General features: G+C 41.0%; 1 protein-coding gene across 1 annotated transcript; it reads right to left on the bottom strand.

Annotated features, from left to right (window-relative positions):
- Positions 1–58: 58 nt before the first annotated feature.
- Positions 59–25,313, bottom strand: rbm33a (RNA binding motif protein 33a). Its single transcript, XM_088402036.1, has 19 exons — positions 25,102–25,313; positions 23,349–23,427; positions 23,002–23,050; positions 22,843–22,916; positions 22,485–22,761; positions 19,705–19,821; positions 19,378–19,546; positions 19,112–19,305; positions 18,361–18,700; positions 17,145–17,206; positions 14,133–14,262; positions 13,409–13,770; positions 12,545–12,805; positions 12,074–12,367; positions 10,446–11,159; positions 6,810–6,989; positions 5,862–6,041; positions 5,482–5,570; positions 59–4,839 (listed from the first exon to the last, which is right to left on the bottom strand). Exons 1-19 carry the CDS (start codon positions 25,118–25,120, stop codon positions 4,791–4,793), a joined length of 3,639 nt encoding a protein of 1,212 aa, XP_088258162.1. The 5' UTR covers positions 25,121–25,313; the 3' UTR covers positions 59–4,790.
- Positions 25,314–27,569: the final 2,256 nt, after the last annotated feature.

Below are 27,569 nucleotides of genomic sequence, written 5' to 3'. Positions count from 1 at the left end.
CCTTTAAAAAATAAAAAAAAATACATGCCAACCCCCCCCCCCCAAAAAATACAAGAACTTTCATGTGTCAAAGAGTTTTAATTCTTTTGGTTCTTTCCACTTTATGAACTTAAACTGGACAATTCCATGTCTTTAAAGAGCTAAAAAAATAGACATCTTTCAGTACATCCAACAAAAAAAAATACACATTGATTTTGGTGCTTTTCATGTCAAAACATCAGATAGAACACACATGGCAAGCTGATTTGGCAACAGTTTTCTCCAAAACTCAACATGTTGGATTTTCCACGAATTGAGTCACATACACCAGATAACAAGTGCAGTGTCTTGTTTCACAAAAAGAGAGGAAAAAAATCCAACCATCGCAACGCCAAATGTCAAAAAGTGCGTCAAAAGATCTTATGAGAAGTGTACAGTGGCTTTAAGAGTGAACCAGTCTGTTCCATATCCAGTGTGGAGATCCGGGGTGGGATCACCCCTGCTCCATACGCAAGTCTTTAGTGAACAAAGCCGCCGTCGAAGAACGTGTGAGGAAAAGAAACGTGAAGCGGTGAACAATTAAAAAGCGCGCAGTCGATTCACACCAGGTTTCGAGGAGCTTCGCTGGAAAGTGAGGGGTATGGTTAAAAAAACAAACAAACAAAAAAAAAAAACAGCAAAAAGTACTTCCAGGGGCTGAGAGAAAGGTGAGATTAGTGAGTGAAAACGGCGACACCTGTGGCGAAAGGCGGTCATTGCAACTCAAGTTAGGTCTCTTTTTAAATGACAATATTAAAGCTGTCTTTTGACATAATAGAGTATTCTTAGTCATATTTAACGTAAAATAAGTATCAAGGTTCGCTATTGGCAAGTTAATTTATTTATAGGTATTTTCGGAATGGATCCTGTTTTTAGCTGAAAAATTAACACTTCTTTTGTGCACTAGCTACAATAGTCTAATGAGCCACAAGATGGCACCAGCACCCTGTCTAAAATTAATGAATGTTTAAGAGCCAAGTTTCGCCTGGGTTTAAGTGGAGAGTCACATCACTCGGCGCATGTAACACTGCACATTCAATTAATTAAAAAAATAATCAATAAACGGTTCCGCACTCAGTTCAATTTAGCGCACATGCATATTGTCCAAAATCAAATGGAAGCTATTTATCCTTAATGTTCGGATTAGTTAAGAGATATTTATTGGTTTGGCGTCATGATTTGTGGTATACTCATAACCGAAACCATCAGTGTGAACAATTCTAACCATTTTTACTAGAGCTGTCCATTTCTTGTTAATTTATGAGTCAGACAAATATTAAATATTTAAAAAAATAAATAATAAAAATTAAATATTAACATAGTTTGAAGTTAACTGCATCTTTTTGATGCAGCAATATTTTTAATTGTAAAAATGTCCATTAAAATAGCAAAATATTTTGTTACTGGTAAAACAAATGTTAATTTTTTACTTGAAAACCACATTTAAAGACTACCGTAATTCCTCATATAGTGGCTTGGGGTGGGGCAGTTTGATTTATACCAGTAATTCACCCAAAAGACTATTGACATGCTTTAAATAGTGCTGCTGTTTTGGATAGCAACAACAGCAATTGATGTAGTTACAGTTATTCATTTGTAGTCAAAAAAGGGAGCCATCAATTAAGAGTCAAGTCCACCTTTTGAGGAAATACGGTATATCAAATACCAACAGGCTGCGGATCTCTAAGGAACAGTGACCTAAAGGAATAAAAAATGATTAAAAATTCAGCTTCCGGGTCATCAAATGGCCTGTAAAAAAAAAAAGAAGTTAAAGCACAGCGGAGAAACATTTTAGACCCAACGCCAGCACAAACAGTGCAACTTTGAATGATTTGGTTTCAAAAACCTTACGAGGTAGCAATTCTCTGCTCAAGTGAGTAAATAGGTTCAAAAAAAGTGCATCGTGTTTTAAAATACCTCAAACAAGCAGGATACAAAAAGATTCAACGTGAATCTAATATAGCATTACAAAATTTCTATGACTGGCATCGTCAGTATTTGACCATGAAAAGAAAAATCCACTGGATTTAGCACAAATCATTGAACAGAAAAACAAAGCAAGAAATAACTTTGAAATGTCTGTTCAACTGAAAACAAAAGGAATAGAAAGGATAATCGTAAAAAATAAAAGGTTCAGTTCATGACAAATGTACAAAATACACAAGTTTCACATGCACAATCCACAAGACAATTGTGTTCATCATCTCCTTAGCTATGCTACACTTGCTTTAAGGCTTTTTGGTGTGCTTTGGTAACTGAGGGGAAATACCACTAAATTAGAAAAGCCAATCGATTCTTCAAAAACTTTGACTAAATGTACGTTCACACAGAGTGGCGCAAAAGTGACAAGCTTACTGTTCCTTGGCTATGTGTGGTAACTAGCAACATTCACAACGTTAAGTGTCAAACCATGAGTTTACAATCTTTAAAACGGGATACGCACATACCGATTTTTGACATTTCCACATAGGAAGAAGGAAGGGGAAAAAAACAATCATGCATCTTAAAACTCATTCGCTGCCATTGACGACGATAGACGTCAGAAAGACATTTTTACTGCGCTGGCAAGTGAAAAATTTAACGTTTGTATAGTGTGTTGTGTTTGACTTGACCACCAGTACACACAACCATTTAATCAAGCTGTCACAAAAGATCCACTGCAGTACCAAGATGGACCTGTGAGAGGCAGCAGAGTGCCTCTTGAAAGCCAGAAGCGAGAAAATGAACTTCTTTTTTTAATGTAGCTTGTAGCTAAATTCTGATCGCAATCATGAAAGATGTGGTTCTGTCAAAAAATGGATTTGTGACTGTAAATATCAAACATATTTACTTAAAATGGTGAGAGGGGAGAAGGGGGGGTGAGATACATGAAACCACTGAGCCACCAGCCAGTTAAAAATCAGGACAAAGGGAAAATGTTCAAATTTGGCCCAATTTTCGGTATGTGTATATTCCGCTAAACCATTCTCATCATGCTTTACTATTAGCTCTGACTGTAGAATCACAAAGGAAAACTATATAATGTCCATGGACAAGATTTAAAACTCACTTTTTGTGTGTAACGTACAAAAGAAGTCGAAAGTAGCCATCTTTCTCCTCTACTAGATTTGTCCATACAATCGTTCTTCACTTGCTAGTATTTCATTGGCTACAATTTGCAACATTCAGTGGCACTCCCCTGATAATTTGTGAGGTAGTACTTGTCAATTGGTCAAACAGCCATCGTTGAATTGAGGATTAACCAAAATGTGCCGTGTTAAAAGAAGAAATGTGGAATATGGGAAACAACATGCGAGAGAACACAAATATATGACATCTACCTGCTAAAACGCAGCACAAACATGGACGTCACACATGCTAAAGTTCAACCGGCTTCACATACCCGCTTGTTCACGGTTATATTGGCCATCTTTTTATTTTCCCATCAAGCAATCTGTTTTTTTTTTTTCTTTCTCACTCAGGAACAGAAATGTGGTCGTTTGTTGTTCTGACACAAACGGATATTAAAACATGTTTACGCTCGGACATATGACACGAAAATGTCTTCAGCGTGCCGCCGCACACAAGTTAGCAACCCCAAACAAAAAGCTTGTGTGGGACCAGGTCCTGGCTATGTACATCATATTTCTACATGGATAATGGTTGCCCCCTCAACTTCCATGTGACAATTGTGTAAAGGCCATGGAACAAAACTGAGGTTGAATGCAAGAACTAATCAGGATTTGAGAGATCTCTGAAATAATTCTAAACCTTACCTTTACAGGTTAAAAACTGCGGTTTGTAGTTTGTTACTTTGCCAGCCCGCCTAAATTAAATGGCGGCAGAAAAGTGTTAAAAAGTGCATCAAGTTGATGATTTCCTGATGGCGTTGATTATGAACTTATTCGGACACGCAATATACCCAAAAGTTGAGGTTACTCAACTTGTCATTGTGTTGTTATATAAACAAACTGTCTGAATTTATCTACATTTAAACCTACGAGGTGGAAGCCAATGGATACAAAGACCTCCCATTTGTTTATAATGTCTTAAAAAGCATAAAAAAACAAACAAAAAATTTAAGCCATAAGCCAACAATCCATGGCAGCCGGTTAAAAAGTATCAATTCACAATGGTTCCTTTGCCTGTAACTAAAATATACACCGCAAACAGTGTTGTATTTGTGAGAAAAGTCAGTTAAAAGAAACTATGTCATCAGAACCCAACGAAATGAAACTTAACAGCGCCAAGTGCTGGTCAAAGAGACAATTACGACTGAAACAACCATTTACACTCAACCCTGACATTGATTGGCCCATTCGCTTCCAAAAAGTGATGTGATGCTGCCACCTATGGCTGAGCATGGACTACTACAACCTGTCCCAGGACGACTATTCACGTGTGAATGCAATTTTATTTTACAAATGCAAATTTCAATTTATAAAATGCAAATTTCATTTTATAAATCCAAATTTTCAATTATAAAATGCAAATTTCAAGAAATATTCACGGGCAGGGGAGCAACCATTATCCTCGGTTTTAGAGTCCCTGTGCACTGTACAAACACAAACTTGACTTCATTGTGTCTCCAACATCATTTCTTTACTATGGGCATTGGTAAGCTAGCATGCTGCGTACTGTTGGATTGTTCCAAGTTCCTAGATCGAAATCTGCATGCAAACATGATGGCTGACTGACCCCAAAATGAGGCATCGCACAACAAAGTTTAGTGGAGTGGGGGCGCTGGGGGGGGTTGAAGAGTGATGGCTCCTTGAGTTTGAGGGCGCTTCCCTTTATCCGTCAATCAGCTTCACGTCAATGTGGGACAAATCAATCATGTGCCTGCGTGGTGAGCGTAAGATTAATGTTTAAGGACTTTGGGGGAGTCATGGAACAACACAGCCATGAAACAATCATGGCTGTGTAACGGGAAGATGCTGTGCCATGTGGCGCACCAATAGTGGAACCCCAAAGTCAAATACAGACGACACAAATTTATCGTCACTTTTATAGTGAGTCATTTGCTTTTTCGATAAAAAAGTGAACAATGACCAAATAAAAGTATAATTGAGGGGTGGAAAACACTTTTTCAAAAGCTATACAACCAAGGCCTACTCTGTGCTCATTTGAGTCAAACTTCATAAATAGGAATGAGTCAAAACAGGGACTTTCAGATCTAATTCAATGTCTTACAAAAAAAAAAAAAAAGCCATCGGGAGTCGAACAAACAGGAAATACAAACCAACTGAAACATAATCAATGTCTTTACTACATGCCGCTTCTTTATGATACTTTCATGGGAAGACTTGGACTACTGATTTAAATTGGTCTGTTTACATCACACTAATTTTACCATACTTTGACAATCTTACTTCCTGCTTTTTGACTTATGCCCTCCTTGACCTCCTCTTTGTATAAACAAGGTAAAAAACAGTGACTTTGGAGGTTCCACTGTGCTAATTCGAAATAAAGAAAATTGATTACCTGTGGAAGCTCATTTGAAAACTTGCGGCATGCTGGGGATTTGAAAAGGTGGCAATTGCTTTCCTTTGCTGAGGTATCATTCGGAACATCTGCGATAAAGTGAAAAACAATTAGAGATAGTGAAAAAACACTTTTCACCCGAGCAAAAGGGGCACACAGTGCTCTGAATGGAATGAGATGTGATCATCGTTGCATGTAAAGCTGTTGTTTCAACAACAGGGGGCGCTACAAGATCACACTGGAAAAAACAATTCTGAAAGAGGTGTACCATAGGTTTTTCATTTTATGAGTTTCAGTCTTACAAAAAGAAACATTTAATCAGGATTTAGATTAGGCTTATTATTCAAATGATGTCTAAAAAAAAAAACCTTGCTGCTTACCTCTATTGGACCAATGGATCTTAAAAGGCTCTGCAGCTGTACATCGGTGGTGGACGACGAGAGGCCCTCAATGGTGACGGTGCGCCGTTGATTCTCTGCGACCCGTTGGCCTTGTCGGGCGGCCATGGGACCTCCTCGACCCATGTGAGCGCCCCCTCTTCCTCGGCCTGACACCACGACCTGCCACAAACGCATGGAGGTTAAAGAGAGTCAAACTCTTCCCTCTGAGCCACACTGACGTTTCAATCTGACAGGACAGTGTGGAGAAGAGCCATGGCGATCCCTAAAGGAGATAGTCGACGCTTTCTTCGCGCACACCTCAGACACGGCTGGCTTTCCTGTGATTGACTTATCATATTTCTGCAGAGAACATCAATGTCAGCACATGCTGCACGCTCCTTGGCACGTCTTCATACGACAGGCCCCGTGAGTGAGAGGTATATTCCATCAGATGCGAAGAAGAAGAGGGGCGGGGGGTATTGTGTGCGTGGTGTTATGGTGGCTGCCTTAGTCTGTCAGCATCAGTGAGTGTGACGGCAGCCTGGCGGTGACAGGCTTGCAGAGAGGCCAGGGGACCCGGTGAAGCCCCCACCCGTGAAACACAGCTTTCTGCTTGTCAATACACCTGGCACGCTGTCTCTTCTCATGACTACCACCGTACGACGTAATGTAGCTATGATGGCGGGATTTGGTTAATATCAGAGCCTCTCCAAATGATGGAATAAAATCATAATGTTAAATTAACCTCAAAATCCATTTTTGGAAAAAAAAAAAAAAATCAACTATAAACATCGGGGCATTTATATTGAAATCCATTTTATTAGTAACCAAGTAAGACTCTGGCCATCACTAAACTATGCAAATTATTAAAGAACTTCCAGGTCAAGATTATAAAACAATCAGGTGAATACAAATATTGACAGCGTCCGTAAAGGCTCGAGGACATACCCTGTTTTGCTGTGGGTTGCCGATGACCCCTCGGCCCGGCTGCTGCATCCCACCCGGAACGGGAAGCTGTTGTCCCCCCATGGTGATTTTTCTTTGGATGCTTTGCCTGAGAGGGTTGTCTGGCCAGGCAGCTGGTTGCTGTTGTACTGGGACAGGCAAGGCTTCTGCGCCTTTTCCAGGCTGAAAGGCACAATGATTATTATTAAAGGGGAAAAAAACATAACATAGAACCAAGAGAAAAGTGAGCCTTGCTACAAACAGTGACATTGTTTTTTTTTCTTTTTCATAATTGTCTCTACATACTCATTCAATGCAATTGACAGCAAAAGACATTAAAGATTGATTTTGATTGGGCTGGCATTGAACAATTTAACGGTTTAAACAGCAAATATACCACAATGTCTACTGATGATTATTAGTGTAGATTAAAAGTGTAGATTAATGCTCAGGATGCTTGATAACATTAAAATAAATAAATAAATAAATATATAAATTATATATAAATATATATATATATATATATATAAATATATATATATATATATATATATATATATATATATATATATATATATATATACACACACACATACATAAACATTCCCCTATTAAAAAATTGACAAGATAATTTAAAGGAATACCTCTACATCCCATTAGTCATTTTCTTCAAGTTTATGCAAAATGAATGCCAATTTTCTCTGAACCTTTTTCTATGTCTGCACATACATACCGAAATTGCATCTTAATTGGCATCTGTCAGACACGTATGCCTTTTAGTTCATGAATGTGAAATGGCCGCAAGACAGCCGATACTCGAAAATCAAAATAAAAGGAATCAAAGCAGAATGACTTCTATAATTTTGCTAAGAAAACACATACTGCATATTTTGGTACTCATATATCTTAATGATGTAAAAGATGCTTTATAGACTCCAATGACTGAATTTAACGGTGCTTTCAAAGTTCTGACTGATACTGTAACTTCTCTGCCTGTCCTTGCACATGTGGTAGAATTGACAATAAAGCAAACTTTGAACTTTTGAACTTTGAATCTTAAAACAGCCCTTCAAAATAAATAGGTGGGTGGGTTTAAAAAAAAAAAAAGACAGCAATCTCCACTAACAATCCAGGATAAGGTTGGCACCTCCCCAAAAGATTTTCACTCAATCGAGACGAGATCATCATTTCAACACACTAGCTTACTCCAACTCCTGTTATGACAGGGTTATGGAGAACACCTGCAAATTTTTCATCAAAAAGCAAGCGATAAGTTGCACAGAAAAAAAATGTGAATGAAGAGCAGCACATAGGTTGATGACTTTCAACGCCATGCTGTCTCTTGGTAAAATAGGCCGCGCTAACGATCGACTCGACCAAGTGATGGTCTCATTATCAAATAAAGTCACAGCTTTGACGCGTGGGGAGGAATTGAAGGTCGTCTTCTGCGTGAGACTCGGCAGAGATGTGACAGATCAATACACGGCAAGAAAAGAGACGATATCACCCCCCTCCCCCAAGCCCCCTATTGAGAGTAAATGGATTAATCCCCCCTATAGAAATCACAGCTCCCGATCGGGGCCATCAAAACTAAGCTGCATTACACTGGAACGACAGCAGCTGGATGTGTACCCCATCCCCCTTCACATCCCTGCCGCCTCCTCTTCCTCCTCCCCGGCCTTTGTGTCTTGCGATGCTTTGTATCATCCTTGATGAAAATATACTTTGCCTCTCTTATCAGTTTGCCTAAGCCACATAAATCCAAATCCTCAAAAGTGGCAACTTTCTCAACACAGGTATAATGCTATCCCCCCGCCGCCGCACGCCTTGCTTTTTCGAGCAGCAAAGATTAATTACAAGGGTCTTGGATTGGCGTTCCTTTGTCGCCTCGCACCTGAGGGACAGCTCGACGGGGGGAAGTGACGGAGGGATGACGGGAGGGAGGAAAAGAAGGCAGATAACATTGTCAAGCTCTGGTTGATGACAGCGGAACAATGAGGAAGGGAGAGAATCTTTTCGCTGTTTCCATCTCTCATTATTTCCACCCCCCCTTCTAAGATGTGGTGCGTCTGATAGCCGCGTTGCAGGTTTCCATTTAGGCGCTGACACCCGGTTATCTTCATCTGCAGCCAGTGTGATCCTCCGGGATGGGAGCGGGCTGGAAGGGGGGTTGGGGAGCTTATTCCAAACATCAGCATGAGTGTTTAACATGCTTGCCTTTTGTGATTATTCAATAAAGATTGCTGGGTAATTAAAGCCACGACAGTGACTTATCAAGTGAGCAGAAAATGGCAGGTAGGGCTAATACTGGTGGGCTTTATTAGGGTTACTGTCACTCTACAAGACCCCCCCCCCCCCCCCTTTACAAGTTGCCCTTATAAGAGGATGTCAACCTTTAAGAGCAGTGATGTGATGTCCCCCAAATTTGCAGATAAATGTCACACGACTCTCTTTGATCACTCGCTCGAGCGAGGCTTCATTAAGACACTGTCCTAAATATCAGTTCCCCAACCTTACAGGACGAAGAGATCAATTTTGCCAAAATGACACACAGGTGGCACCGTATCTATCAAAAAGGTTAGATGTTGATAAAATAGAGGAAGAAAGTGCAGTTAAGGGCACTTGAATGTAACGGGCATACCTGTACATTGTTTGAAACGATCTGACTTTACAAGGACATTTTGAAAGGTGCTTGATATTACAAATAGTAGCTATGAGGAAACAATATGGAATATTTTTAGGTTGAAAAAGGGTACAGAACAAAATGCAGATAATGGATTAACAATCGGCTGATTAACCAAAAATTGGCAGTACATTGAAAATTTGTCAATTTCTTTTTTTTTGCGGGGAAGGATTAACTCATCACTGTCAGTCCATTTTAAATGGTCATTTGAATTATTAGAGGCAGTGAGTGAGTTAACTTAAGTTTTTTTAATCAGATGTTGTACTGTTTTCATTTTTTTAAGTGTGCATCTGCAAAAACAGGGAATGTCTGACTAATGACTCAGGGCTTGAGTAGCTAATATTTATCTTATGGAGTTAATGTCTATTTTGGGGGTTCATATGGGCACAGAAATTGAAGTCTTTATTGTCCATATTTGAAAGGAGTGTGATACCTGCCATTGCTACTTATTTTGTGTTTCTTACGGGGAAAAAAGAACTGTTTATTTTTCATGAGGGATAATCACTGTTTAAGAAAATCGAGTAAATTAACTACTGTTGCAAATTATACAAAGGGGCTTTTATGCAGTGAACCCCTGCCCAATTATGGCTTATAAAATTACTTTTGTATTTTTTTTTTGTAGATGTCAACCTCAGCATTTCACAAAAAAACATCTACAGAGGACACTTATATCTAATCATCCTTTCGTTTTGAAATGAAAGAAAATGCAATTAACTGGTAATAATTTCCTCCACCCCCCTAAAAACACAGAAAAATTCAAGCCATGGCACGTTCTCTATCTCACATGAATTGCAGGGGTTTTCTGTATGCTAGTTGACCTTATTTTGAAACATGAGGTGTGCAGTATGCAAGGACAGAGCAGTTCTACACAACTGCATGTGTCTGTGCACTTGTTATAAGAAAAGAAAAAAAAAACCTTTGTAAAACTGGGAAATGAAGTGAAAAGCTTTGCTCACCACGCCGGAAAGTTTGACCACTCTGACTTTTTGTGGCACCTGCTGGCCTTCGCAGTCAGCGAGCTTGGCCCGCTGCATCACCGTTCTTTTAGCCCCAGGTTGAAGTCCTTGAGCCTGGGGCTGGCCAGGCCCCGGCGCGGGAGTCACAGGGATGTTTTTGAGGGGGATCTGAGCAAACTGGTTGGGAGCGCCGGCTTTGTTTACATTCGGCGGCCCACTTGTCCTTCTCTGCTGTAGCAGAGGGCTTTGTGGGGGCTGCTTCCGCTGCTGGTCCAGACCGGGCCTGAGAGTCTGTGGCTGCTGGCTATTTCCCTTCCCTATCTGCAGGCGCGACTTGACGTTGGGACGAGGCGTTTGCACCTGAGCCGCTCCGTTGGGATTTCCCGGCGACTGACTGACCGGCTGCTGCGGTCGTTGTCTCTGCTGTTGCAGCTGTGGAGGCTGACGTTGTTCCGCAGGCTGCTGCGGCGCCGGTGGCAGCAGGAGCTGCGGGGCGGGCGCCGCCGCCTGGTTTTGCTGGGCCGTGGGTTGTTGTGAGGGCACGTTGCCTTGATTTGGAGCCGGGGTGTTGATCCTCTCCAATAGCTCTTTCTTCCTGACGCCGGCCTGCATCTGCCGCCTCAGCTCCTTTCGCCTCAGGATCTCCTCTCGAAGGCGCTTCTGCTCCTCAATCTTCAGACGGTACTGCCGGGTCTCTTCATCCTCATCAGGGTCCTGTTTTGTGGCGTAGAAACAAAAACCACAAAAGTGAAAGCGTTACCATGGATGACTGGCAAGGGCATGACATTGAAATGCAATCAGAGCTCAAACCCCAGACGATAAAGCAAAGGTATTGATCGATTCCTCCGAATGGAAAGAGGCTGGTGCCATTAGCGACCATATGATTAGGTTTTGAATAAAAGGGAGTCGCCTTCTAGCACGCTAATATGCTTGAATGATGCAAGCAGTGAAAAGAGAGCCAATGAGACTCATTACTTACACATAATCAATTATTAATTGGAACAAACAGGAACACTGCAGAAACAAGTCAATTGTCCAGGAAAATATGCCTAAACTAAAAAACTATATCCTGATTAAGCCAAAAATATATTTACCTCATATTTCATCTACAAATGACATTGCACATTGATCAATTTTAACAAATAAAGTGGCCTTTGTGCACAAATTCTTTGCTCACCCTGACCTAATTTCAAAAACATGTTTAGATATTTTTTGTGCGACCACCAAACAAAATACCATAGCACTGTCTTACAGGAAAGTAGGACAATGCAATGCATCTCAACATTGACAAGCTTTTTATATCAGAGGAGCTAACTTTAGCCTGCATTAGCATAAAAAGTGTGCTTCTGTTTTAAAAATAAAATTATATGTAAGTGATGTATTTTTAAGATGAACTTTGTAAAATGAGTGTGAAATGACAAACTGCTTGGGGAATATAGTTTTGGGGAAATCAACTGTACTGTTCTGACTATTATTGAGGATAAAATATTTTTCTTAACATTTGGGGGGGGGGGGGGAATCAATAATAATTCCTTTTACTACCTGCAATAATGCGATGTCCCTGTGTTCCAACAATAGCATAGGAATTTTTTTGAGTAATTATGGAAACGTTTGTTTCCAAATCTGACCTGCGCTTCTGGTTCTGTGCTGCTCGGGACTTCTTTGCAAACCACCGTCCGGCCCGCGGCCAGGGGCTGCGTGGCAGCATTGGCAGCGACCTGGCCTCTCCCTCTGCCGCCTCCAGGCACCGCATGAGCACGCTGCATGGGACGCACACCCTGTGTTGCCTTGGCAACAGGCCTGACGTTGGCACCGAGGGGGCCGGCAGGCCGGGGGGCGATGTTTGCGTTGCCAGGTGCTACGGGGAGCTCCCGTAGGTTGCTGTTGCGCTGAGGGTGGATTTGCTTGGAAGCAGGTGTGTTCTGCAAAGAGGAAAAGGGGGTAAAAATGTATATTTTATAAAAAACATTTTGTTTTTATTATGTATCAGGGGTCAGAACACTTTTTGAAACAACCAATTACTCTGTACTTATTTAAAAAAAAAACATGTGAGTGAGAGCCGTCATAACATAACAGATGGCAATCAAAGAAAATCTCACCATCCTTTGCCTATTGGCAATGTTGCGCTGTTGCATGTTTTGGAGGCGTGGGCTGGACTGTCTGGGACTAGCGTGCACTGGTGGCTGTTGTTGAAAAAGATTCTGTCCGTGATGCAGCAAGTGGGGAAGCTCGTTGAGGTTGAGCTGCTGTGGCTGCTGCTGATGATGAAGGAGCTCCGGCCTATGGTGTTGTTGGTGGATTGGCTGATGGGGGGCTAGAGGGTCTTGAATTGGAGGCTGAGGAGGCCTGTGTAGCAAGCCCTGGAAGAAAAAAAAAAGCTGCTTTTAAAGCAGAAGCAGATGTCTGTCTTCACACACACACATACATACGTACATACATACATGTCTTTTACAATCATATTTTTAAATGCAACTGGTGCTTCTGCATGATTGACTGCAAATAATCTTTAAATATTACCATGATGCACACGTTTTGTAAGCATTATGACAAGCTCATTGTCATTATTATTTCAGTTTGTATACTTATTAGTGACATTCGTGTACGTATTTGTGTGCCGTGACATAACTGTGGAAACGGTTGTGGCATTCAATCACTAGAGGGCGCGCTTGTCTACGTCTCATAACGGACCAGCTCTGGCATTAATACCAAAGTCTATCCCTTTTACGCTTCACTTGCAGTGAATATCATTGTAGACCTTGTTTATTCATGTAAATAGCGCTCAGGTACAACAATCACTTCAATAATCAAGTGCAAAGCCGATAAAAATCACAGACCGAATTGTTGAACTGCTTTGGATGGAGCAGATCTTATTAGAGCAAAAAGACAAAAAAATAAATATTAAAAAACAAACAAAACAAAAAAAAAGGTGTTGGATTATGAAAATAAGTTTCTTTCACTTGTACCTGCATGCCAAATTGGGGTTGAGGCGGAGGGAAGAGGTTCCCCTGCTGACTGAAGGGCTGACGAGGGTTCAGGAAAGGTCTGGACTGGTTGGGAAGGGGACCTTGTTGATTCAAACCGACCAGCCCCTGGTGGCCTTGGGGAGGGGGGAGGCTGGGTCTGGGCGGCTCTCTGGAGAAGAGTCCAAGTGGGCCCTGTGGGTTCGGCTGGCGAAAGACTGGGCCTGGTGGGCCAAAACCCATGTGGCCCTGAGCGGGAATCTGCTGCTGCTGTTGATGCATGTTAGTGTTCATGAGCGGGCTGGGGCCCTGGTGATCAAACACGAGCTGCCCTGGAAAGCTTGTCGGATCTGTGCGTTCTGGGCCTGCATGACAAGGAAAAAAATAAACAACAACACAGATGTCAGAATTTTTAACCTTCAGTAAATCCCTCTGCAGGGGTACTGTGTGCAAACAGCAATGAAAGCTGAAAGTATATCAAGGTGAAAGGGTAAAAAAAGCCCAACTACTGTAGAAAAACAGCCATGTGAAATAATATAAGTGTTTAATGCAGTTTTCCCACAGCTCATTCAAATGAATGCACAGCATATGGACAAACATGCATTTAACATGAGCGTTGCTCGTGGGGCACACCCTGTAGGTACAAGCGCCAGAGGTGATGTGGAATAATATTAACTCTGCCAGGAGAAGCATTGTAACCTTTGTGCGAGCTTGGCATGGGACTCACCTCCCATAAAGAGGGGCTCTCTGTCCGGGGGGCCTTGGTGGGGCTGGTTCCTGAAGGGCTCCATGTGATGAGGCGGCCGCTGGGGCTGACCAAAATTATTCGGCATGTGCTGATGGAAGTCTCCCGGTCCCTTGGAAAACAAAAGCGACGCATTGAGGATCGTGCAAACTCAAGTGCCGTATTTTTGCGAATCGTAGTTGTTAAAGATCATCAGGTGTATGGCAGGAAGTGTTTAAAATACCCATCCATGTTAGTGATTTAGTGACAGGCAGGACAATTAAATGCTCTTCCACTAGCTAAAAATCGTACAAAATCATTTCACAAATCGATAGAATTTTTTTTAAACATTTTTGTTTGGTGGTATGTGGTGAAATTCTTTTTATGTAATATGCCTTGGCCTAATAAAGGCTGCGTAAAGAAATGCAACCTAGTTGAGAGAATAAATGCACCCAGGGCCATTATTTGCCAAAGTACTGAAATCACACAAGACCAGTGTGAGGAGTTTTGAGTAGGCGGTCCTTGTAATTGAACATGACTGCCAAGCAGTATAATCGACATTAATGCTACTTGGGCCTTGATAAAGCTTTTGGAAGTCGAGGCTAACAAGGCAGGAGGATTTCAAAAGGGGATGGAGTGCCCACATCATTGTTTCAAGCCCATTGCATACTTTCTTTCCATCAATCTTCCAAGGCAAAGCTGATAACAAGCATCTAATCCCTCATTGGAATTCAATTACCTCTCATAACCGTCTGCATTGTTCTTTCAAACATTCATCTCTGTTGAAAAATTAACCTGCTATTCAACACGTGACACTTCCACAAATGGGATGCTTGCCTCCTCCGAGCTCATTGTGAATTACTTAAGATGGTATCAAGGCTTAATCCATCTTCATTACGCTGCCGCGTGGCCGTGTTTGGGGAGGCGTCAAAGAACTGGAAGGCACCGTGAGTCGTCAAAAGTTGCTTAACAGAAAGTTAATCAAACGAGCTTAAAGACAAGGGGGGGGGGGGGGGGGGGGGGGGATCACTCCGGGAGTGCCGTCGAAGTGTTTGAAAAGGTCAAGACAGGCAGGTTTTCACAATGAGGACTCAGGCGTCCATATAATAGCGCGGCTCATCCTCTCACTTCTAATCCGGCATAAACTGGCTAAGGGGGCTGTTCAATACGTGAGTGATGCTGAGCTCTCGCCAGTCAAGGGATAACCAAGACTAATCATACTGAGAGGTCAAAATCCCAAAGAATGCAAACAGTGAACATGGACTTAGGAATTGTGTTGTGTCTGTTACTGTCGTCCATACGTATGGGTAGTCAATCAAACATATTCAGCCATCACAGCTATAATAGGGTGAACGTTTAAGTTACAAGAAAATGTTGGTTCTGAACTAGATTATATCGGAATACATGAAATGAGACCTGTAAACTAAAACTGATGGACATGAGAAAAACATATCTTAACATACTTAACTTTTCATTCAAATTGATGATAAAAATTAATAAGCATGTTTACAAAACTAGATGTTTGTTGAACTACATTAGACTGCTTGTTGTTTGTGTTTGAAACAGTTTTTATTAACAAACTAATGAAAGTTTTGTTCTTCATGTTCGAATGAGTGTTGCAAAATTCCAGACATTTACCAAGTGTTGGGAAGACAAACCCTTTGTTTTTGTTCATAATTCCTTTTGTGTATTGAAACAAAGAATCTCCCAAGTGAGTTTGAATTGCTTTGCGGCCTTCCAATTCTTAAGACTTATGGTCCAAAATGTGTGCCCAGATGTGATGGTTTAAAATAAATAAATAAATAAAGGCGAAAACATTCTCAACGTCTGACTGCTATTACAAATTCATGGCTGTTGCACTCTTTATCTTTTATGTACTGCGTTTGGAGATGTTTGGGTGTCGGTAAGGAACCAAATGTCTAATTTGGATCAGATAATTAACCAGAAGGAATTTCAAAACCACTCTAATGAAAATTCCGTTCAATAACTCTGGAGCCCAAACCCCCACTCTGCCTCCCGCAATTGGCTCTGATGGGATGATAATGTATGATAATCACGAGCAATCACACGTCCACTGGTAAACGGGACGTTCCCGGCTGATATGACGCGTGCATATCAAATGGTGTCCGTGGCAACCGCTTCGACTGGCGGCTGGAGAATTGACACTGCGCTCTTCATCAAATCACTTTTCTGCATAGCCTGGTAAGCCCTTGCTAGCACCGCTGGCAGATTTCGAGACGTGAGAAATAAACAGCGCCCCGCTGTTGCGCTATCAATACCGTGCAAATGGGGCTCATTGGGAGCTGAAATGCAAAATAAATGATACGGGCGGTTGGACACAAGGAAAATAAAAACATACTTATGTTTTGATAAGGAGTGGCTTCTGTAGAAAACAGGATGGCAACACTGACTGGACCACTTGATTCCTCAAGAATCAGTCGAGAAAGTGGGCGAGCTGTTCCCTCCCTTAAGCGTAATGACTTTAAAGGCATTTCTGTCATCCCTTGGTCAGATCCTTTGAGGGCAAAATAAAGCCCCTTTTCTAACAGGAAGACTCGAGATAGCCAACGTGAAATTCCACTTAAGAATAAATGCATGGTACAAAAGGGCGGGAGGCCCACCCACCCCCTCGAGCCCCGTGAAAATACCACCATGTTTCATTAACTCAAATACCACTCTCCATGCCTTTGGGACGCTTCTGGAAAGGGAATTTGAACTGGCACTGTAACCTGACTTCCATTATGCGTTGAGACGGCCGCTCTGAGCCCGAGCCAGTCCTGGACGAACCGTTAACTAAATCCCACCACGGCAGCGCCCACCTCTGCCCGTCTCAAGCTCCTATCGCGCCTTTCCAGTTGCTCCTATCAATGTTTACAAATTGGCTTGAAGCGTGCTTTGACCACTCTAATTGCTGTAATGATACTTTCACACAAGCGAGCTTGCTAACATGTAGCGGAGATGGAGGGGCTGACCAAAGTGGTGCAAAAGGGAGGGCGAGGAGCAGCTGCTACTTACAGGGAACCTTTGAGGACCCACAGCAGGCCGCGGCTGGCTCGGAGCAGGAGGCATCAAGGGCACTGAAAGGGAGGTGTGGTGGTGTAGGAGAGGGGGGATGGGAGAGGAAAAATGAAAATGAGGGGCAGTCGGAGGAGAGAAGACGGGGGAGATCATTATAAGGAATTTCAACAACAAGCACAACACAAAACAAGATTAAATAAACTGAAAGCAGAGCTTCAGAAATCAAAACTACTAAATTGGAATTATATGAAATTAAATCAATTTAAGTGGTTTAGAAGAAAAATGTCCTTCCAAAGGGTTGTACAATTGGCTTTAATATTTTTAGAATTGGTATGATAAATTTTACAAAAGTGCACGTGAAGTGCAGGTATTATTGCTGTCCACTTAGGGTTAACGTCCTCACATTCCAAACGACAAAATCTTTTGACTTTGAGTATGTGTGGCTTTAAAAAAAATGGCTGGCCTGGTGAGTGACCTGAGACTTATAAAATGAAATGGCTGCCTTGAGCTCAGTTTAGCAACTGGAAATTGAATGTCTATAGGTTAGCAAGTTTGGATGTAAAATGGTTGGGCATGTCAATGAAATGCTTATTACTGTTTGTTCAATCAAGTGTTTGAACGTGCACAGAGCTTGTGTCAATTCACACAAATCGTGCGCTCATGATATGAGTCAAAATATTTGTTCCAATCATATTTTGCAAGTCAATTTGGACCTTGTATGGCATGAAAAAAATTACTGATGGCCAAATAAGTGCAATCCATTCAAGAAATACAGGAAACATAAATGCTGATAAAAATGGGCTGAAATCAGACAAGCCAGATAAACCTATCATAGGGAATGAAAGAAATGTGGTTGTTACAAGACTCCCCCCCACCCCCAACCCCTTCCAAAAAAAAAAAGTAATGCTAAACCCATTTATGGAAGGGCGAGCTATTCACTTCACATTCACACCAACTACAAAATGACATTCTAATCCAGACACCTTGTCTTAACAGTGAGGAGGGGAAAACTGGCACCAAGGTTTTAAATTACATGGGGGGGGATGCTGATCCAGTGGGTCCATTTCCAATGCAAAAGAGAGCCTGAGGCAGCCAGTAGATATAATAAGGAGGAATTGGTTCGCTTGAGCTCAAGTGGTATAAATGTGGTCACGTATAATTTTTACAGCACTCCCTGACCTCTGCATAAATATATAGGTATTTCTTCACCAACCTGGCACAGTAGACGGTGCCGAGCCTCTGAAATGTGGATTTATATGGATGTTTTTGGGTTGTGGGGGCTGTTGTGGTTGCTGTTGATGGTGGTGATGCTGATGCTGGTTGTGGTGATGGCCAAAACTGGGCGGCGGCGAGCCAATCAGTCGAGGTGGTGGTTCCATTTGAGGCTGCGGCGGCGGCGAACGGTGGGTCATGTGGGGCGTAATGAGGGGCTGTAGGGGCTGCTGTCCATGTGGCCGCCCGTGATCATGGAAGGGGTGGGGCCCCCGCGGCCGGGACAAAGGGTGGTGGTGCTGTTGCTGATGAGGAAGATGGAGGAGAGGCATTCGTGGGGACTGGTGATGTTTGGAAAGATAAGGGAGAGGGAGAAAAGATACCATTAACCATGTTATTACCAAACATTAAATGGATCTTTACAGTCAACTGTACTATCAGTTTTAAAATTCTGCAACTGGTCTTGATACCACTGAATAGTTTGGTTATTGAATCCATTCAAGAAATGCAAGAAATTCAAGAAATTGAATATTAGGTAGTAGGGCTCTCAGTTCTGGAATTAGCAGGGCATAAAGTTCAAAGCAAACATGGTGAAGCAGGATTGAAGGTGTTATGCTGTGTATACATGGAATAAAATACCAACAGAAGGGACAGCCGTGTCTTCAAAACTACAAATCATAATTTGTTTTGATTTTTAAATCATTCCCCTGTATAATATTAGATATAATATTGTGTATGACATTCAGTTTTACCCGCATTCCCATGTTGCCCCTTTGGTGGAAACTGTGGTCGTTCATCCTTGAGCGGTGTCCACCTCGCATGTTGTGCATTCCAAATCCGGCATAGCCTCCTCCTCTCCCTCCTCGGCCACCATATCGACTCTGCCGTTTTTGGCGTTCTTTTTGCTCGAGTTCAATAAGATCCCTTTTGGCCTTCTCAGACAGTTCTGAAGACATAAAAGCACCCAATTAACGATTTTATGACATCTGAGTGAATATTCCAAACATGCTTTTACTACCAAGTGTTTCCGGGATATTCCTCCGCTTAGTGCCGGCGTCAGCCAAGCGCACAACAACTTCATCCTTTCTCTCCGACTTGAAGCGGATGCGACCAGAGTCTCCATCTTCGTCCTCATCGTCATCAGATTCTTCCTTTGGTACTTCTTCAGGCATGGCTTCATTTTCAACCTACAGACAAAGGATTGACCACGGGTCAATGGAATCAATTAAATGAGTGCTTCTTATTCGTTTGAATCAACAGATAGGCCTTGATTGCCACATTCAACTTATCATTGGTGCATATTATCAGTTACAGTGCCTTAGTGGTTGTGTTCTATCATACATACCTCTTGCCTTTCAAAGACCTGAGAGACTTCCTCTGCTTGCAGCTGTTCATTGTCCTCCTCGGGGGCCACTTCCTGCTCAACTCCGTCTTCCCCCTCATAGGTTTGATATTCATTGTCCTGTAGACAAAAGTAAGAGAACGGTGACTGTAGCCTATTGCCAGTTGTGAATCTGTGGAAAAATGAGGAAGAAAAAAAAAACGTCTCTGTCCTACATAAGTCTGTGCATGAAAAAAAATATGCAGCTAATTGCAGAGGCAAAATAAATGATGTAGAGAGGATTTTCGGGAGGCACCGTGTACAACCCCACCCGCCCCCTCTTCCGATAGCAAATTAGCATAACAGTGGGAGCACGGCTTCATTACTATTCCTGACAGCATTTGAAAGTCAATGAGATGTAAATGATGGACATGATATAGAGAATGTGGGCAACGCTTAAAAAAAATACAATAAGTAATAATAATAAAACACTTCATGGCAGTTTGCATATGACAGTGAGAATTGTACACGAACTAATCATACAATTTTTGGCAATACTGTATAAATATTACGCTACTGTTGACCATTGAGGACAAGTGCTATAGATAATATTTGGTGTAAAAAATTGTGATTGAGTAATCATTTAGATACTGAAATATAAATATCCACAAAATATTAACATGCTTGACTAATGAAGGAGCATGTTGAGCATACAAAAATAGTAAAGAAAAGAAAGAGCCAAGGACAAAAGCTATGATAAATTACTTAACATGTATTTTCTGGAGCAAGAAAAAAAAAAATCACTTAATTGGTCTGAAAATTATATATCATAATTCTTTGGCCATTTGTTCATTCCTATGACATATAGTGAGACCAGAAAAATTAAATGTTCTTCCTGTATATGACTGAAGTTATGATTAAGCCGCATGTCCAACTGTTGCCTTTCATAAAGCAAAATAATAGCTTTTGTATTTGTAATCAAAATAAGGATGGATTTCGCACTGTGTAACTACATTTAGTTGATGTAATTATTTCAGTATAATATCCTTTTTAAGATTTTTTAGTTTGGGGTGTACCATGATATATTTTTTTTTTAATTCAAATGAAATGATCTGATTACCTAATTGAAACATCGCTGTGTAAAAGCTGTATAAATGTTTTTTTTTCTAAAGGCGTATTGTGTTGAATTAAGGATTGTCGTTTACTGGTGTCACATGAATGCAGCCTGTGCACTAAGGTGTCTTAGAGAGACCATGCTTTGGAAGCATGCATCAAGGAAGCAAGAGAGTGAGCGAGTACAAAATGAAATTTGCCATTGCTTTCCTGGGCACAATAGCGTGGAGTCTACAAAACTTGGGCAAATATGTCAACACCGGTTAGTTACCCCGGGCTTCTGCGAACATACAAGGGGGCCACAGCCATAGGTGGAAAGTCCATTGGCAAATATCCAACACTTACAAACTTTTCTAAACCCAAACACATCTCTTACCCGTCAAGCAGAATGCAGGACAGCGATCCAGGCACACAAGGATTAACAACAAGCAACAACACAATGCATGCAGCAGGCATTCCTCGTTTCAAGGAAGCTACGGCTGCTCTTTTTGGCCATTCTTTCAAAGGTAAATCACTGTTGTATTGCAATGTCTTTGGTGGCGTTTTGTGTTTGCTGGGTAAACTCAATTGCATATAAGTATGAAAATTAGTCATCCTAACCCACCCAAACTGATCGTTTTGCAACCTTGTGACACTTGTTCTGCGTGGAACGGATAATATAAGTAACGATTACTAGACCTGCAATTATATATTTAAAAAAAAAAAAAAGTAGATTTGATAGAACACATTTATTTACCTGATTGAAATTTATATTAGGTTTTTTAGCATTTTAGCAGATGACAAATGGATGGTAAGAATCTAAAAATGTGCCAGTTTGATGTCCTGAGCATTCCCAACCCACTTAACTACAATGAGGGCCATTTAAAAGGCGCGGGACTGGCATCATTGGCTCAAATAGCTAACATAAGGTGTCAAACATACAGCAAATGCATGGCAATCTACTTTTAGTGCGACGAAAAACACTCATACCTCCAAATCTCTTCCTTCCATTTTTGCCCTGTGTTTAAAGTCAGGTGTTCCAATAGTTTTGCCCACATCGGTCACGTGCCAAACAGCATGGCATGTTGGTTTAACGGAGCGTGGCGGACATTGGCACACGGATCGACGCTTATCTTTGATCCTCTTAGTGTGGAGGGGAGCAAATAAAGAGAAGCTCACCATCAATCACCAGGGACGTGTATAGCGGTTGTCCTCGGGAAGGTCAATAATCTTTTCACCTGCATGACGCGTTATCAGATCCGGATAAAAGCCCCCATCAAACAGCCACCCACCCACTTGCACACATTAACCTCACCGACTGGCAGCACAAAGAGTCTCCTTTACTCGCCCAAAGATAGCGAGGCCCAAGGTCACAATGGCACTTGGCGAGCATCATCGCCTTACGCCAAACAAGCCGTCAGCGTAAACCTTGTCAATGTGATGGAGAAATTATCTGGCTATAATGGGAGATAGCAGATCCCCCTCCCACACACACACAACCCCCCGCCACTCTCAAAGAAACCAAAACGCAGACGTAGACCTGCATCTACTTTTACCTGAACAGATTCCCAATCCTTACGGTCAGAAATGGAAGGACTAGTCACATAATTCAAAACAATAGTGTTCATATTTTAGGGTTATCAAATATACTTCTTTTTTCTAACTTGATCAGAAAATGAAATGGTCTATTTGTTCATGCAGTCTAAAATTACTTGAAATTCTCCGTCGATGGACTCATTGATTTGGATGTCGAGAACTTCGTCTGCTATGTAATCCCCGTGGTGTTCGGGCAAGTCATCCGTGGTGAAGTCCTCAGTGTAGTCCTCCTCGCCCTGGTCCTGCATGTAGCCCCCTCTCACATCCTCGAAGTCATTCGTGCCCACATCCTCAAAGTCGTCCGCGCCCAGGTTGACAGCATCTTCTGAATAGTCCTGTGCACTCCCTTGCAGGTTGAAGCTGTATGTGGTGTTCAGGCTCACTTGCTGACCACTGAAAACATACAAAGATGATGTTTCACAGCAGGCATTACATGGTTAATATACTGCTTTCAAGAGTCAAATTGTGGCTTACCTGAGCTGTTCATCCTCTTCATCACTTTGTAGAAGAGCATCATTAAGCTCTTCATCTTCATCTTCAGAAAGACTCTGCAGGTGGCAAAAAGATGAAGAAAGCTCAAATATAGAAAGAAAATGTGTCAACATCCATTTGTTTTGTTTTTTGACAGCTTACCTTTTTACCCAACGGCGAAAATTCTTCTAATAAATCCTCCTCCAAGTCACTTTTAAGGGAAAAATACAAAGTCATTTACGACGGAAATTCATTTTCACAGCAGCAACTTTTATATGCAGTCAGAATGTACCATAGTCTATCGCCACAATAGTAAAGTCATAATTAGCATAAGATTTCTTCTACACTTCTACGGCAAAAATATAAAACTGCAATGAACCTGTGCATACATAATTCACTCACTGTAAAGTGTTTGTAATTTTGGAACATTGACAGGACATCATGAACCACCGAAGACCTTTTAAAATTATGATTTTTATTTTAAAAATATTTTTTGCTGCGGGGCTTACCTCTCTAAATCATCGTCTTCGCCCCGCCTCCTCCGCGAACGCTCAATTCCAGGCTTGTCATATTCGTCAAAGGTAAACTCTGCATCGCCCAAAAAAAAGTTGTTACAAAACCCCAATTCCAAAGAAGTTAGGATATTGTGTAAAATGGAGACAAAAACAGAAAAACATGATTTGCAATGATATTCTTCCACCGATATTTAATTGGCTAAAACAAAAAGACAAGATATTTAATCTTTAAACTGATTAAATTTACTGCGGTTTAGAATTAGAATTAGAATCCTGCAAAAATGTCTGATGACTTTAGGACTGGGGCACATTCATCACTGTGTTACAGCACCTTTCCTTCTGACAACTCACTAAGCGTTTGGGAACCGAGGACACCATTTGCTGAAGCTTTGTAGGCAATTCTTTCCCATTCCTGCTTGATGTACAATTTCGGCTATTTTACAGTCCGGGGTCTCCATTGTCGGACTTTGCGCTTCATAATGTGCCCGACATTCTCAATGGGAGGCAGGTCTGGACTGCAGACAGTCGGTCTAGCACCTGCACTCTTTTACTATGAACATATGCACAATGTGGCATGACGTAGCTGGAAAAGATGTTGCTTGGATGGCAGCATGTGTTGCTCCAAAACGTCAATTTATTGTACCTCAATTTTTAAATGTGCAAATATTTGCACAAAATCAAAAGCTTATCATATTAAATATTGAATGCCTTGCCTTTGTAGTTAGTTGAATATAAATTGAAGATAATTTGGAAATCATCTTGTTCTGCTCTATTTCCATTTTACACAATGCGACAAATTTATTGGGATTGGGGTTGAATGATTATAGACATCCACAACAATCCATGCAAATTATCCACAACCTTCGAATTTAATCCAAACTGTCATCAATTTTATATATTATCTTGCGAAATCAGTCATCACAATACACAAACCTTGCCCCCCCCCCCCAAAACAAGCACCACTTCAACATAGTGCTATGGCATACTATTACATTGCTATTGCATGCTGTTATATTATACTGTCGAGTGATTGTGAATCGTTAAAATGGTGGCGAAGGACTACTTTTGTCTAAATAAATCGCCTTAACTTGCTTCATTTTTTAATGCATTATGTCAAAGGTTTACAGCACTTCCTTGACATGTATTGTGCTACTAACTTACTTCCATTGGAATGTAATGGAACTTTAAAAGCACAAAAACCGCGAATGAAAACAACATCCGCAAATGAATGTCATGAATGCCCGGGATTAATGAATATGTAACATAATTCTCGATTACATCACATATAATGTATTTGAAATAATTAATTCATACAGTCGTAAAAGTGTATACATTACATTCAAAATACAAGTCGGTGCAAATTGCGTCGTTTGTTTTAAACCGGAGTAAGAAATCGCACGGGTCTTAATAAAGTACCAACGTCTGAGCTGTCAAAAATAAAACGTTGACAATAAACTATTTGATTGCGCCCGCATGAGGCTAATCGGCATTGCGTGCAATTACAGTAATGTTCAGCAACGCTATCAGCTAATTGAAGAAATGGGAGTTCGCTTCCCGAAACTATATCTCATCCAGCCGCAGCGGGTGCTGCGCAAAACCAAAACCAATACTCTCCATCCTTATGTGCGACTCGCGTTTTATCGAATTTGATCATGTTGGTGTATGTAGTCAACAAAAACAGCTCGTGGCTAACGTTAGCCGCTCACATAAGTTAGCATAGCAGTCGTAAAAAGAAAGAGCAGCTTACCCTCGTCATTGGCCGACATGTTGCGGGAGCGCTTTCCGTTCGTGAGATGTGACTAAACAGCCGGAGAAAACATTTGGTATTTGTTTAGAAAGTAGACATTTCGATGAGGCAAAATGTGAGATTTGAACTAGTGACACTTGCGACGTAACGAGGGGAAACACCAAGCGCGGCTACTTGGTCCCCTGATGTGCTAAGTTGCTAACTAGCTAACCGAGCACAAACATGGCAGAACCGCGTGCTTCCGCTTCCGGTGATTCATTAACAACAGCGACCTTGCTCGGTGAGGTGAAGAAAAACAACAGAAGACAATCATCAACGGCAAACATAAAACGAGATTTTTGATGATAGAGAATAAATATTTGTAAAATACATTTGAACTTTATTTATATTTTTATGTATATATTTTTGATTATATATATTTTAACTTTTCCCACAATTGCATCAAGGTTTCTTACAGTAGAACCCATGTAAGAGCTTTCACACCATCAAGAGAAAGGTACAGGCACAAAATAATTTCTGTGCTGACCCCCATGTATTGGAATTTAAATGTGTCTGGTTAATTATAATTACATGTTTTCATGAATAAGAAATTGCGCAGACTTGTGCAACCACAGTATCTCAGTGGATAAATAGACAATAAAGAGATGGATGGATGGTGTCCTCTATTATTTGTTAAATAATTCAGCCATTTTCCAAGTGACACAAGAGAGTGGTCATGGATGTATAGAAACACTGAAGTCAAATGATATTTCTGAGATGCAAGTTATAAACATTCTAAATGCTGTATATTCATCCCTCTTCCTCGTCGTTCATCATTTATATCAGACGATTCGTTAGCTGTCCATTTCAGTGGAATTCCTGCCCCCCTCGAAACTCCTCCTGGGCTGAAAAAAGGTCAACAAAGACGGCGAGAGACAACCAAAGGGAGGTGAGCAGTGAAGTGAAACCTCATTGTATTGCCTCATTATGGGCTCCCACTGTGAGGAAGGAGCCTTTTTGTGGCACCAACCAGGTCAATATCTGCAAAGATGGAGGGGATCAGCAGAGCAGATTGTGAAAGACTGTGCATATTAATTGCCAGTGAAGATGGAAAAAAAAACAGCATTAAAAACAATCACTTGTTCTGTTGATATGTTTTTGTGCTTGGGCATGAATACCATACGCCATGTCTCATTAAATACTCACTCAATACAGCTGTTTCCGAAAGCGATATACAAAATATTCATCGCCATCCCCTCTGGATTCACTTTCCCATGATTTTTTATTTTTCTGCCAAATAAATGGTGAAAAGAGGGAGCTGTCACACTCTATTATGGCCTGTCCAAATCCAGCAGTTTTCCATAACAATGCAAATTAAAAAAAGGGTGCAAAGCTGAAGCGGACAAGACTTGTTATTTTCCCCCCAAAGGATGGCAAAACGTGCCTTTGACGAAAATCCAATGTCTTTGAAGTGGTTTTAGGGGGGGAGACATATGTAGTTTTTTTCCCATAAGAAAGTGAATTGATTCATTCCAGACTCAGAAGTGTTTCCATGGCAAAATTTTTATTGCATGAACAATTACTGTATATAGAGAGCAAAGAACGAAAAAAAATACTCATCCTTTGAAGACACCTGAGGCAGGTAACAACATTTCTACCTAGCAGTGTTTTACTTGTGTCAATTGATTTATGAACATTCACTGACTCTAAATAACAAATTAGGATGCAATCAATAAAAGAAGCTAACCACCTAAATAAATTAAAATTACTCATTATTTCAAGAAGTCTGACATACGGGTAGCTTTACTGTGACCAAAGACTGTTTTGGCAGCATTGCTGGATTCATTCATTTATTTATTTATTTTATTTCTGTTTATAATAAGCACACTCACAGAGCTGCTAAATTTCACTTCAAGTACACTACTTTGCACATTGCTGTAGTTTGAGCGTTATTGTTCTGCGGCTGAATATATTTCATAGGCAACCACAAATGTCAAACAACTCAAGATGTTGCTAGCAAAATGCAACATCTCTGTTCGGATCTGCTTATACTGTACTGCAAACAATATTTCTTAAATGCTAGAGTCAGGCGCAATCCTTGTATTTTCACAATTCGTCACATTTCAGGAAATCCTCCAAATGGCAAACTTGTTCAACCATTATTAGCATTGCATTGTCAAAGTCAGCAACACACCCACGTGTGAGGCAATTTGAACATGTTGGCTGCTGGAAAATGAAAGCTGAGATCTTCAGGAAGTGGTTTTTAACATAAATCCTAAAATGCACATCTTTGTCAAAAGCTCAAAATTAATCCATGATATGAGCCTGACTTTATGAAAAAGCATCACAAACATAAGGCAGGTTGTCCTTACTGTGCTCTCCTTACAGAATAAAATACCGAAAATATATATATTTTTCGCAAACTATTATCACCCTGCAGTGCTAAAAATAATTCTATGAAGACATTTGAAAACGCTTAACTAGTATCT

Source organism: Hippichthys cyanospilos, chromosome 19 (assembly GCF_059441005.1).
Source record: "Hippichthys cyanospilos isolate Australia breed blue-spotted pipefish chromosome 19, RoL_Hcya_1.0, whole genome shotgun sequence".
NCBI classification, from domain to species: domain Eukaryota; kingdom Metazoa; phylum Chordata; class Actinopteri; order Syngnathiformes; family Syngnathidae; genus Hippichthys; species Hippichthys cyanospilos.
This window is presented reverse-complemented; position numbering and strand designations above follow the sequence as displayed.

Bases quoted from the DNA above. Each gene is read 5' to 3' on its own strand.
- rbm33a (XM_088402036.1), bottom strand. The intron at 23,051-23,348 runs GTAAGCCCCGCA...TTCCCTTAAAAG, and splicing joins GAAGACGATGATTTAGAGAG to TGACTTGGAGGAGGATTTAT. The intron at 22,762-22,842 runs GTAAGCCACAAT...GTATGTTTTCAG, and splicing joins GAAGAGGATGAACAGCTCAG to TGGTCAGCAAGTGAGCCTGA.